The sequence below is a fragment of the Gigantopelta aegis genome, chromosome 2, assembly GCF_016097555.1.
Source record: "Gigantopelta aegis isolate Gae_Host chromosome 2, Gae_host_genome, whole genome shotgun sequence".
Lineage (NCBI taxonomy): Eukaryota > Metazoa > Mollusca > Gastropoda > Neomphalida > Peltospiridae > Gigantopelta > Gigantopelta aegis.
This window is the reverse complement of record NC_054700.1, coordinates 33489519-33504351: the sequence shown is the minus strand read 5'-3', so window position 1 is coordinate 33504351 and position 14833 is coordinate 33489519. Positions and strand designations below refer to the sequence as shown.

General features: G+C 34.8%; 1 protein-coding gene across 1 annotated transcript in view; it reads left to right on the top strand.

Moving 5' to 3' along the window:
• Positions 1-10603, top strand: part of LOC121384042 (sorting nexin-27-like) — a 54657-nt gene extending 44054 nt beyond the window's left edge. The window contains exons 9-14 of the mRNA XM_041514223.1: positions 296-385; positions 1340-1489; positions 1693-1821; positions 3475-3540; positions 4057-4086; positions 5188-10603. Coding sequence (XP_041370157.1) covers positions 296-385; positions 1340-1489; positions 1693-1821; positions 3475-3534 — 429 coding nt within the window. The 3' untranslated portion in view covers positions 3535-3540; positions 4057-4086; positions 5188-10603. The remainder of the gene's footprint in view (positions 1-295; positions 386-1339; positions 1490-1692; positions 1822-3474; positions 3541-4056; positions 4087-5187) is intronic.
• The last annotated feature ends 4230 nt before the right edge of the window (positions 10604-14833 follow it).

Here is a 14833-nt window from a genome sequence, read left to right as displayed (position 1 = left end):
AACAATGGGGTGATTTCCATAATAATGTTTGCCTTCTTTTTGTGTGTGTGTTTGTAAATTGTTGCCAGTCAGTCTGAATTGCTTATGGATGTGTACAAATATTCCAGTTTTGCATTAAACAGATTGTTTTTTTATGCAAATAAATGTAACTGGCAATTTGTGTTGGCTGCTGGCTATCGTTTACATCACTAATTTACTGAATATTTTAGTTTTCTCATCCATTATACATGCACCATCTATAAAAAGCAATATATTTTGTTAGCTTTATGGAAAGTTTTGTTTTGTTTTGTTGCAGGCCATTGATGAGGTGAGCCGAGGTCACATCAAAACCGGAGACAAGCTCTATGAGCTGAAAGCTCTTCGGGATGCAACAAAAGCATTGGAGGTATTTTACTCTTTGTTTGTACAGGACTGCTTATTCCTTACTCAATCTCTGCTTCTTTGCCTCACCCTCTTATTTGCCTCAATCTCTGCTCACTGACACATGCACACAGACAGACAGACAGACAGACAGAGACAGACAGACACACACAATGACTAAGGTATACATACAGCGTGATTCTCAGCTCTATGTGGTGGTATACAACAAAAAAAAGTTTGTTTTATTTGACAACACCACTAGAGCACATTAATTAATCATCGGCTATTGGATGTCAAACATTTGGTAATTCTGACTCGTAGTCATCAGAGAAAACCCGCTACATTTTTCATAATGCTGCAAGGGATCTTTTATATGCACTTTCCCACAGACAGGAAAGCACATACCACAGCCTTGACCAGTTGTGGTGCATTGGTTGGAACGAGAAAAATCCCAATCCAATGAATGGATCTATCGAGGTGGTTCGATCCTGCGACGCAAGCACGTGAAATGAGCACTCAATTGTCTGAGCTAAATCTCGCCCCCTGGAGGCATACAGCCAGTGTTGCAGGGAACAATATTTAAAATCTTAGGTATTCAGAACTTGATTCACATGATTTTTACCTTACCCTGCCTCTGTGAACTTGGTTTTTGTAAAACATTTCAGTTTGATTTGATGTAAGCAGAAAAACTTGAACATTAGTTGAATATAAGCATAAAAAGTTACTTGATTTCACATTACTTGCATTGGACTTTTTAACTTTAACCTTTTCATATCGATGCTAGAATGATGTCGTGGATTAAGCCTTTTTATGACGTCAAACTGATAGCAGTGTGCAGTGCGCCATCACATCCACAACGCATTTAAATTAATGGCGCACCACTCGCCGTGACGCTCCATAAGGGCTGATGTGCTGGTGGTATGCATGTTAACAAACATATTCCTGTCAAGCATTCTATTTCATTTTATTTTCATTTCAGTATTTAAAAATAGTACGGCATTTAGATGGGTATGGAGAAATAACGTTTCCACACTGTCCGTGCGACTCGAGAAAGGACGGCCATGTGATAGCAATTGTGGGGATCGAGTGTTTTAAACTGCAGGCATGCAAGGATGACGGTACACCCGAGGTAAGATTTTTTAAGTGTTGGCAGCTCACATTTGCATTTGATTTGAGAAGACAACATGGCCAAGACAAACAATTTAAGATATGTTATTTTCATCATATTGGTGAGCAGAAACATTACTAAATTGTAGCCATATTTCGTATTTACTATAAATATTTAGCATCAAAACTTTGTTACCATGTGTATGTTTCTTTCTTATTTTGTAGTCTCAAGTAATAGAATTTTCTTGGAAAGATGTTCAGTCATTTGAGGTGGATGAAGAAGGAATGTCATTCAACTTTGAATATAACAGACAAGGAAAGAAGCCGCGAATTGTTAAAATACAAACACAATATGTATGTATTACATTTCTTCTTGCCTACAAGTAATGCAACCTGATGAAATAATCATAGACACAAACATTACCAATGCAGACATAATGGATACTCTTAAAAAAAACACCCACCATTCATGTTTTAAATAGCAATGGTCTTATTTTTCCAGACTACAATGTTGGAATTAGATAAAAAAAAAAGATAAAAAAAGTAGAGTCATATGAGATAACCTCATTGGTGTTGTAGGGAAGATCAGTGGTAAATCACTTGTCTGATGTGTGGTCGTTATGGGATCGATCCCTGTCGGTATGTACTATCCTGTCTGTGAGATAGTGCATATAAAAGATCCGTTGCCAGGGTTTCTGCTGGAGGCTAAAACGGGTATTGCGCCATACCCAAATTGTTTTGCATATTATTATTTTTAAGTTAACCTTTTGACAAAATGAATTACTCTTATCATTAATGTATGATTTTCTTAACCCTAACCCTAAACTTAACTCATTTTCTTTCTGGGATAGGCCCTCCATACCCCCAGTTGACTGTGTTTGCATTCAATTCCATAGCGCCATACCCCAAAATAAAATGTTCTGGCAGAAACACTGCTTGCTACTAATGGAAAAATGTAGTGGGTTTCCTCTCTAAGATTATATGTCAGAATTAACAAATGTTTCACATCCAATAGCTGCTGATTAATAAAACAATGTGCTCTAGTGGTGTCGGTAAAGAAAAACAAACTTTTGTAGATAGCGCTTAACACTAATGTAATTAGTTGCAGCGTAGCATTTTATGTTTATTGTTTGGATCAATGTAATAAGTTGGAAGGTGGCTGATAACTGGGTTGCCCTGTGACATCACTCATACCAAACTATCTGCTACATCCCTGGCTGTCGAAATAATTCTCCCTAGCTAGAATCGCGACCTCCAGTTCTGATGTTGTAATATCCTATACATCCTCAGATAAGTTAAATCAAAAAGAGTAGCCCATGAAGTCGCGACAGCAGGTTTCCTCTCTCAATATCTGTGTGGTCCTTAACCATATGTCTGACGCCTTATAACCGTAAATAAAATGTGTTGAGTGCGTTGTTTCCTTACTTCCTTCTACAGATAAGTTAAGGACTGTTTTGTGTAGCAAAGGGGTGGGGGCTCAGTCTTTGTAATCATTTTGTGGTAAATAATTTCTATCGGGAATAGGATTTCATCCATATTGAACATTATTTTATTAAAACATCATGTGTCATTCAACCCAGAATTAGAATGATATGTTTAGTTAGTGTTATTTCTATAAAATGTAGGTACAGACAGATGATTTTTCTTCAACGTTCAAGACAAAGAATTGAAAATCTGCGTGACACATTTATCGGTTACACAGAAATAAACCCGCGTCACCCATTTCCATTTTGCGTAACCCGCTATATTCAAGTATATGGTGCTCCAAATTTTGCACGAAATATAAAAATAAGTAACGCAGAATTAGATTTGCGTGAGCAATGCGGGAACAAAATAATTGCTTTCACAATTTTTAGAAGCCTGACATAGAACAAAGTTATACTAAGTGTCAAGTTTTAAAAATATCAAAGGAGATGGTAAATTAATGTTATAACATACAGAACATGCAGTGAACATTGTAGGTATTCAATATTGAATAACATTGCTTTTTCATTTCTTTTTTTCCAGTATCATTTTATGTGTGATTGCTTTGAAAAAGTATCAGAAGAATTAGAATGGGATAAATAACAGTAGGTAAGTTGAAAAAGTATCAGAAGAATTAGAATGATATAACTATCAGACGGTGAGTTAAAAAGTAACAAGTTAATATGGGATAATGAATGAATGAATGAATGAATGAATGAATGAATGAATGAATGGTAACGACACCCCAGCTCCAAAATAGGCATTGGCTGTTGGGTATCACAAATGGTATATGAAAATATTAAATAACAGTGAGTTGAAAATGTAACAAGTTAAAATGGGATAAATAGTATATTAGCACTATAGACAGTCTTAAACAATATTTCGTAGTGCTCAACTTTTTTTTTTTCACTAAAACATGTGATAATATCAGTTTGTCTATGAGTCCATTACAATTTTTAATTAGTGCATTAAACAAAAGTAGATAAATCGAGGCTTGTTTTACAATAGAAATTTAAAAAATCTAATTCCTATAGTATTCCATGTAAATCCAGTTAGCATCGTGTAATATCATTCTTTCAGAAAGAAGTGATTCTTTTATTTATGCTGTTCTTTCATTTTTTTCAGCCAAAGAATTTGTGTGGTGTGGCAGTAAGAGTAAGTATTGTTTTGTTTGTATTGCATAGATCAAGACATTTTATATTCCACGGCCCCGTTCCATAAAGCAATCTTAGCGCTAAGATCACCTTAAGTGTATACAGTAGTTCAGGTGTTCTTAGGACTAAGATCGCTTCATGGAATGGGGCCCTGATCAGGTTCAGTTAACAGTCTATTTTAAAATGAGTCCCTGTGTTAAAAGATTGCCGTGTTAACAAGGTTTGTGGTATTTTAACTGTAAAGTGCTATTAAGCATTCTCCAGATGCTTTTCCATACCAGGGATGGGATCCAGCTCAGTCGGTAGAGTGCTCGCTAGAGGTGCTTGCGTCGTAGGATCGAACCACCTCAGTGGATTCATTCTCTGATTGGTTTTTTTTTCTTTCCTAGCCAGTGCATCACAACTTTTATATAAAAGCAGTGACATGTGATATCCTATCTGTGGGATGGAGCATATAAATGATCCCTTGCTTCTAATGAAAAAATGTAGTAGGTTTCCTCTCTCAGACTATATGTCAGACATTCAACAGCCGATGATTATAGTATTGTCGTTAAACAAAACAAACTTTAACTTTATCCTTGGGGTGGGTATGGATGAAAATCAGGGTTTATTTCATTAAAGTGCTGGAGAAGACTGATTATGTGATTGTTAATCTAGTGTTTTCCATAGAGGTTTGGCATGGCATGGTAGAGTGAACCCATTTGAGGCATTTTCATCAATTTGAGGCATTTTCATCAATTTGAGGCATTTTCATCAATTTGAGGGCACTCTTTTTTCTGAAAACAAAACATTAATTGAAATGAACATAAAATTTAATGTAATTAATGTGCTTGCTTTAACAAATGAATGGCAAAGTATATAACAGGGATATCTGATTAATTAATAATACATTTTAATCGGTGTTTTATAAAGGCAATTTTAGAATGAATTATTGAAAAATACTTTTTTAATCTCAGGTGATTGATGCAATATGGCGCTAGACTATTGAGACATGGTGTCGTACCATGCTAAAACAAGCTAGAAAAAAACTCTATACATTAATCGTATATTTGTTTTCTTTTGAAACTGCATTCATTATTGTTTTTGTTTTTTGTTTTTGCAGGATACAATCAAACTATGTACCAGAGATCTGAGTTGAGCCATTGGATAATCGCATGCAACCAGTAATCAACCTCTAACACACGCTTGACTATCTGGGGCCCACTGACACTTGCATGAATTTGCTTTTGGTAAATAACATTATGCTGAAAATAATATTCATTGCAGCACATACTGCATACCAAGGAAATATATGCGAAAGTAAATATATATATTTTGCATATATTTTGGGAAATAGCATTTTACTAAAAGCTGTGATTTCCTTTTGTCAGATAAAATGAAAAGGTTTGCCGAGGTGACTAGTTTTCATCAAAAATAGCATTCATCGAAAACTATTTTATCGTACAAAATTCTGAATGTAACAAAAATATATGCTAATAAAAGTTAGCATGATGCTGAAAATAGCTTTATTTGATTGCATCGTCTGCTTCAGAAATGTATGCTGAAATTATCGTATTCAGTAAGACATGCGATCGAATCATACTGTGAGAACCACTCAATTTGAATGACGTATACATTATTTAGATTTTTGTAGGGCCAACAACACGCATGCAACAAGTTCATGTGACTAATCACATTGTGAGAACACCCCTTAATTAAAATGTGCTACAGTGTGGTGGACTTTAAATTCTATCACATCACTCTGATGTAATTAAGGATTGAAAAAGACCAGTTAAAGCCCAGCCATTCCAAGAGTTTATAACTAGATTCCATGTGTTTCGCAGGGATCAGATCCTTTACTAAGCTGTCGTGTGATATTTACAAATGGCAGATTAAAAACGTGTTTTCAAAATCTTGATTAGCAATATTTGTAGTCGGTTAAAAATTGATTAGCAAGTATTGTTTAATGTTTTAAAATTGTGGTGTGAATCGCGATGTAATACTGAACAAAATGATCCCTGCAAATATACCACAATGAAATATGTTGAGCTATCGCTGGTCGCAAATGTACCATAAAGCATGTTTCTGAGAATTGAAAATTTACTACATGGGTTACAGACCAAAACACATTCAAGTAATTGATTTGATTGTGCGTAACCTATTACAACCAAGTGAACCTTGTCTCCTAAAACATTTCTGAATATAATGGGCCAACAATAAATAGGTAATGGATAATGACACATGCGTTAGGAGTGCACAAAGAAAATGATCATTATCACTAAAGTTTGAGGCCTGTAATGTATATAAAGAATATCCTGCAGCAAGCTACATGGCGGTATTGTTTATTTTGAACTTGTCAATTGACATTTTTCACTCGCACAGATTGGGAAAGGATATCAATTAATTGACAAGTGCAAGATAAACATTATTGCCATATAGCGAGTTGGTTGTCATATTTATTACCCATTGTCATTCAGATTTCATGGAAAATGTGATGGTTGTCAGAGAAGGAAACTATTGTTATGCTTCATATGACACAGCTCTAAAATATCAAATATAATATCATACAGAATTATCTTTCCTTAGAAAAAATGATCAAAATATTGTCTTGCATTTCTACCTGTGTGGGCGTTATTTAGTCCAGACTACGAAAACAGCCATAGTGTCTTATGGTGTATTCTGTATTAGATTTAATGTTATATTTCACATTTACTTTCTCTATTGTTAATTATATTAACTATCATTAATAATATTGACATGCAAGGAAACACTAACATGATTTTAAGAAATTTGTTTCTTAAATTGTGTATATACATGTATTCTTTTGAAACTAGTTTTATATTTGAACAAAGCACAACTTCATTTTCAGTGTAGTTTTAAAGGAACTGGATAGGAATAATTTTAAATATTAAAACCAAGCAGTGTTTTATTTATGACTGTTATTATCAGTACCTCTAACTCCAATAAGCTTCAAACTCTGTGAGGTTTGTTGTCTTGTACACGACTTGCACAATCGATATAAGATTTTTGTATCATCTGTCGATCATTTGGAAAGTTTACCTTCACAGTTCAGAAGCATTTTCATTAACAATAAAGTTCAAATAAGTAAGTATATGGACATAATAGACAACTTACAAACAAACCATTAACTTTACCAAATCATTTTTGTTTATTATGTCTGTTATTTATGTTAAAAAGAAAATATTTGTTTTAAGTTGATATAATTTTAATTCTACTGGCAGTTGTATAATTTATTATTTGTTTTTTCGCTTAAAGTTGCTAACCCTCAAAGTTGCTATTAACCAAAGAATTATTTCTGTACATACGTCTCATTCAAAGTCTCTGTTCTGAAAATATGCTATATTCTGTACCAACTGATATTATTTCTATCAACTCAATCCTTATCAAAAATGAGTATCTTTGACATTAAGTTTCAGCATTATAAATTACTTTTGGAGAGGGTGAGGGCAACTTCCATATGCAGTCAATGTTACTTTGTGTATTTTATATCACTAGACATCATTATGTGAAAATAATCATATACTAACACAAAAACATTTAGCAATTTTGTATGATTAACATTGTACTTTAATATACAAGCTACATTCAATGACGTGACATTTACACTTTTTATTTTGTATTGAAAATATGTTACTCATACTGACACATGATGCATCAATTAAATCTTTGAAAGTCACAGGATGTCTGGTTTTTTAAAGCACATTTACCAAATTGATAAACTCTTTTGTCTTAGTATAATATTATTTTCACTTAATATTGATGCAACTTCTGTATCACTTGCAGTTGTCTCATTTCTTTCAAACAGCATAAATAATGGAACATGTTTTGATCCATTGAATCTGTTTTGTGATGAATCAGTATACATACAATTTATTCTTGTGATACAGAATTTACCTTATATTGAATCAGCATGGCATATGTTTGTATGAGCAGTTCGTGTTTGTGAACAAAAAAAATATAGAAATGATTCGTATATGCAGTCTATTTTATGACGAATCAGTATTGTGTTTATCAGCAGTTTGTATACATGTACCACCATACTGAATTGAGTTGTATTATGTGGAATCTGTATGGACATGAATCTATATGATATCATATGTATATATTAGCAGTGTTCTTACATATGTCACAATATGGAACTGATTCATTGGAGTTGAAATCTGTATTATAATGGCTTGATTTGTATGATAAAACAGGGCTTCTAGAATTTTTATAAAATCCACTAGCCATGGGATCAGTGATTTTTAAAATTTACTAGCCACAATTTAAAATTCACTAGCCCTACTTTACTTTAAGTTAATACAATTTTACTAAGTAATAGTAATAGTTGGATATGTCACCAAAGAGTGAGATACATCTTAAAAACACTAACAGTGGGGGTTGGGTTGGGGTAGGATATTCATATTTACAAAATAAACTTAACAGAAATATTTGACAATTTGTTTTCACTAGCCATGGGGCATGGCAGTAGTAGTTATTTACTAGCCCAACATTGAATATTACTAGGCATTGGCAGTGAGGCTACCATAATCTAGAAGCCCTGGATAATAAAGGAATAATGGATAGGTGAAATGAGTATTACAAATCTTTATGCTGTGTATACGTACTAACGTGGAATTGATTCAAGTTACAGTAAAACACTATTACGACTTAACAGTGTGGGGTGTATTAGCAGTCTGTATACAGGTACTACGTGTGATATATCACAGGGCTAGCTCTGGGTGAGCAAAACATTTCGCCACATTACATTAAATGTGAATTATTAAACAAAAATTCCAAATTAAAGTAAACATTTGCCAATTCTTACTAAAATTTGCAATTGTCGAATTTGGCGAGTGTCAGAGCTAGCTGTATATATAAGATGCTGATGTATGATTATCACCCAACAGAACCCATTCATATAACTAGAATCTGCATATTGATAACTTTTAAATGTACAATGTACATAACCAGAATATCTTAAATTATGTTAATGATATCTCTGTTCAACAAGCAGATGATCTGTTAGCATTTCATGTCGTAACATTATTCAGTATACATGAGATTTTTAATATTTTTAACTTTGGTTGTGCATGAACTCACGCCAACCTAATGTTTTATAGCACATCTTTTTATCCCTATCTTAACAACAAACAACATGCATGTGCAATGAAATTTGAAGCAATTCACAGATGTCACTGGTTACCATGGGCAGAAGAATCCTTGATTATTACAGCACATTTTAACCTTTATTGAAAGGTCACTGTTCAAGGTGTGTGTATTGTGTAGGTTATTGGGTGTTTATAATAGACAAATTGATGTGATACAGTCTGATTTTTAAACTTGAGGGCCCAGTTGTTCAAAGCATGGTTACGCTAAAAATGGATTAGACTTAAATATTTTCCTTCCAAATATCATTGCTTGAATACAACTTTGATTTGATTACTGTATTTTCCTTCACTTGTCACACTGCTTATATTCAGTTAATGTTCGAGCATGCTGTGTTTGGCAGGACGGATGTTTCCATCGTGTAAAGAAACCTTACTCTGGCTTGTACAGGTACTGGGATTTGAACCCTATACCCCTAAAACCAGTTGATGTGACACTATGGCAGTGAAGACTATTGATTTGACACTATGACAGTGAAGCCTGTTGATTTGACACTATGACAGTGAAGACTATTGATTTGACACTATGACAGTGAAGATTGTTGATTTGACATTATAACAGTGAAGACGGTTGATTTGACACTATAACAGTGAAGACTTTATTTGACACTATAACAGTGAAGACGGTTGATTTGACACTATAACAGTGAAGACTGTTGATTTGACACTATGGCTGTGAAGCCTATTGATTTGACACTATAACAGTGAAAGACTGTTGATTTGACACTATAACAGTGAAGACTGTTGATTTGACACTATGGCAGTGAAACCAGTTGATTTGATCCAGTGCCACTAAGGTCAGTTGCTCTGACCTAGAGATGGTGTGGTTGACCTGGCTTTGTCTCTGAAGCGAGTTCATCTGACACTATGCCACTGTAGTCAATTGGCTAAACTGAAGTGGGTTCATCTGACCCTATGCCATTGAAGTTGGTTGACCTGGCTTTGTCTCTGAAGCCGGTTCATTTGTCCTGACCTCATGTCTCTGAAGCCAGATGGCTTGATACCTTGTGTTATATTCTAAATCAGTTCTTAACACATCTCTTGGATTACTACATGTACTGATTTAATATTTGAACAACTGACCCCAGTAGTATGCTGTTGAAATATTGTGTTAAAAATGGCGGATCTCATATGACAATAGCTGTGACAACATTGTGTATACATACGTATGTATATAACTGAACTGTCTGTGTATATAAGATAGCATCGGTTACATAATTAATAGACTTAAATATTACTTTGTAAATTATGATACTCCAAAATATGTGATTGTTTTTTTTTCTAACCTGGTTGTCTCCCTTGTAAGAAATCTTTTGCAGGTTGTTCTTGTTTACCCTGTGCAATGGAAGTATTATAAATGTTTGTTGTGCATTTTTGTTCTTTCTTGACATTATTTAATGAACAAATGTACGGTTAACCTTCTTTTTTGGAGAATTTAGCTGCAATAAAATCAAGCCAGATGTACTTGAACAAATACATGTAAGCAGGGAAGGAATGTTAATGAAAACTCAGCACATTAACTACAAATGTACACAGCTGTTTTTGTGTTTAGCACACATTAACTACAAATGTACACAGCTGTTTTTGTGTTTAGCACACATTAACTACAAATGTACACAGCTGTTTTTGTGTTTAGCACACATTAACTACAAGTTTAATGTACATGACTGTTTTGGTATCTAACATGCATGTATGCTTATTACAACACTTCTTCTAGAGAATGGAACTGGCTTCAGTGGCACAGTGGTTAAGTCATTGGACTACAGGCTGCTAGGTACAGGTTCGCAACCCGGTACTGACTCCAGGGGCTCAATGGGTAGGTGTAAGGCCACTACACCCTCTTCTCTCTCACTAACCACTAACCAACTAACAACTAACCTACTGTCCTGGACAGACAGCCCAAATAGCTGAGGTTTGTGCCCAGAACAGCATGCTTGAACCTTAATTGGATATAAGCATGAAACTAAGTTGAAATGAAATGCAATAGAGAATGGAATAGCAGAGATTAACATTTTCCAGATTTATCCGGAATTGTGGATTTTTAATTGTCTGTACAGTGTTTGCGGGTTTTCCATTGTTTGTCTAAAAAAAAATTGATATTCTCCATTGAGAAGTTAAATATGGTTTCTGCTGATACTTTGCATCCATTCTGACTAGGGGCGGCTACTTTAGACTCTAACCCTAGGTCCGGACCACCAAGACCCCATTCCACGAAGCGATCTTAGCGCTAAGATCATCTTAAGTACATTAGGTAATTATGCACTTAAGGTGATCTTAGCGCTAAGATCGCTTCGTGGAACAGGGTCCAGTATTAAAACTCCTCTACAGTGACCAAATGTTTGACATCCAATAACCGATGATTAATAAATTAATGTGCTCCAGTGGTGTTGTTAAACCACATGGAACAGCAAAAACATCGCCATTTGGTCGTGTGGCACTGGTCGGGACTGGAAAGATCCATTTCTACTATTCAATAATACTAGCCAGTGAGGCAACAGAGGGTTTCCTCTTTCTAGATTGTATTGAAATAAGTGTGTATTAATTATCAAATACATGTAATATTAGTAGTCAAAGTCTGGAAATGTGCTGAGGTCTTGTCAAACATTCCTTTCCTTGTGTTGTTGAGATAAATCACTTTACATAATATGATGAATATGAACGTGGTCTAAATCAATTATAGACCAGATATCTGCTGGACTTGGTGTTGTGTAAATAAATCAAACTTCATTGTTGATGTTGCAAACGCTCATCTCAAAATACAAATGTACTGACTTTGTCTGTCCCATCACCTACAAAATGTTTTTGGTAAATAATTTCAGTTTGACTTGAAATAAGAAGAAAAGTAAAACTGTTTTGGAAAGAACAAAAAAGAGACTGTTTTTGTGACCAATTTAAATAACAATCGACTCAGAAATCTTGTGGTAAATTCCATAGCATGAAAAAAAGGCGTTCTCCGTGGGACGGACTGTAGGTGCACTGTCAGAACCAGCATAAAACAAATACCTCTTGGACTGTCTTACACAAATAAATCAAACTTCATTGTCTCAGTCGTAGTCTCAAAATTTTAAATTATAGACTAATCTGATCTAGTATGACAGAAGTGTCTGCTGGATTGAATCTTGTGTAGATACATATTTCGTTATTATAAGAATTTTGATACCGATTGTATATTTTTCTTTTTAGCGCTACTCATACCACAAACCTTTCTGGTTTTGTTTATTTGAGACAGAGTTAGTCGACCAAGTTACATGTACATATACCTATATTACATAAAAGAAATTAATTTACTTACTTTTACTTTGTGAATCTGTTTATCCAACATTTCACAGACATGTACGGAATATTACAGATTCTAGTTAAATATCAAATCTTTAACTTGGTTTCAGAGAGAATGATTGCTCAAACAATTGTGTAATAAAATTTGTTTCACTGAAGAATTGGCATGTACATATTTATAAAACAAAGTCCTCTTTGTAGTCATTAAATTTCCTTTTATTTAATTACTAATTACATTAATTGTTATTGTTGAAAAGCTTGTTTTACTGGTGGGACATTTCAAAATTGGTTTCATCCAATATGCAGAGCCGAGGAATTTATCATGTATAGCCATATTTCTGCAGTATGATTCTAGCTTCAGAAGTTGGGAGGCAATTTTAACTTATGTATAGTAATATTTTACAATCCTTGACATTGATGAAGATTAAGACCAGCCCCCCTCCCACCTTCAATACACATTGTAATCAGTTTCATAAAAAAAATTCAATGTTGTGTCTCCTCTCCCCTCCCCCCACCCCCCCAAAATTGGTTACCAGCAAGAACAATTCACATTTTATATTTAAAAATAGTTTAAATGTCACATTATTTTAACACCTCGGATGTTTATGAGCATGGCTCTAATCTTTACCTTGGGCTTGTATTTGAAGGTGAGGCAGTTTGTGGTATTTTAAAATTGTAAATTTCATGTATGTTTTCTTCATTGAATAAATGTCTTCGACCTAAACTTGTATAGTTAGCACATCTCGGTGAACTAGTGTGATCCATTGTATTTCCATTTCATTTTCTAACGAGTAATAATGGAAACCTAATTTTACAAGATATTAAATGCAGTAACCTAGATGTTATAAACTATTTCAGCTAAACGCTCAATAGACAAAGAGATGTAAGAGTTTTATAAACATGTCGTTTGTATTGAATTTTATTGGAAATCAGTTTTAGCCAGGTTGATGAAGAGAGTTGAAAACGCATTCTTGGTTTACTGGTGCTATAGTGAGTCAACTCCTTAGTCAACTGGCTGAAGTCTGGTTGAGACAGGGGCTGTCCCAGAACTCATTATAGGGGTGAGGCTGCAGGATTTGTTTAGTTTCTTTTTAATACATACCCAACACGCACAAAATTTCATTTAAAACCAAAATTATATGCATGAGGGAAAAGATGTGGCAGATTTATCAAGCATTTAATAATTATAGTTCCTCCCTGCCATCCCACTCCATGTAATCAGTGCTGGAACTGCCCTAACATATTATATTATAATCGGGCCATCCCTTGTAACTAGGTTTACTTTAACATTACCCACCATTTTAGCAAGACAGCATTTTTATGATTATTATTTGATTACTGAAAAGAAGGTGAAAAGGGAAATCTTACTGAAGCAGTTTTTATGAATTTATTGGATTAGATCGAATAATGTTTGTTAAGGATGGCCTTAGTTACTTATATTTTTTATCAGCCGTGTCTACAGTGCGCCAACCAACTATAGAGTCAACTAAGCATAGTAGAGTAACTAGGAGGTTTTTTCTAAGTTTTTCTGACTGGGAGGTTTACCCGACTGGAACGTGTTCCTGACTGGGAGATTTACCCGACTGGAACGTTTTCCTGACTGGGAGGTTTACCCGACTGGAATATTTTCCAGACTGGGAGGTTTACCCGACTGGAACATTTTCCGGACTGGGAGGTTTACCCGACTGGAAAATTTTCGTGACTAGGAGGTTTACCCGACTGGAAAATTTTCGTGACTAGGAGGTTTACCCGACTGGAACGTTTTTGTGACTAGAAGGTTTACCCGACTAGAACGTTTTCCTGACTAGTAGGTTTACCTGACTGGAACGTTTTCCTGACTGGGAGGTTTACCCGAGGTTTACCTGACTGGAACGTTTTCCTGACTGGGAGGTTTACCCGACTGGAACATTTTCCGGACTGGGAGGTTTACCCGACTGGAACATTTTCCTGACTAGGAGGTTTACCCGACTGGAAAATTTTCGTGACTAGGAGGTTTACCCTACTGGAACATTTTTGTGACTAGGAGGTTTACCCGACTGGAACGTTTTCCTGACTGGGAGGTTTACCCGACTGGAATGTTTTCCTGACTGGGAGGTTTACCCGACTGGAGTGTTTTTCTGACTGTTCATCTGGGGGTAAATACTGACCTTGAGAAATCATCTATGGTTATTGGTTGACTTTATGTTTGAGTTGTGTTCTGTATGTAGGCCACAATGTTTTGCCATTTCGAAAATAATTTAGTTACTTGGAGTATAGCAATAAATTGCTCCTTATACATTGTGTATTTATGATCCTCAAGATTTTGTGTTTTACAGTTTTGTGGCA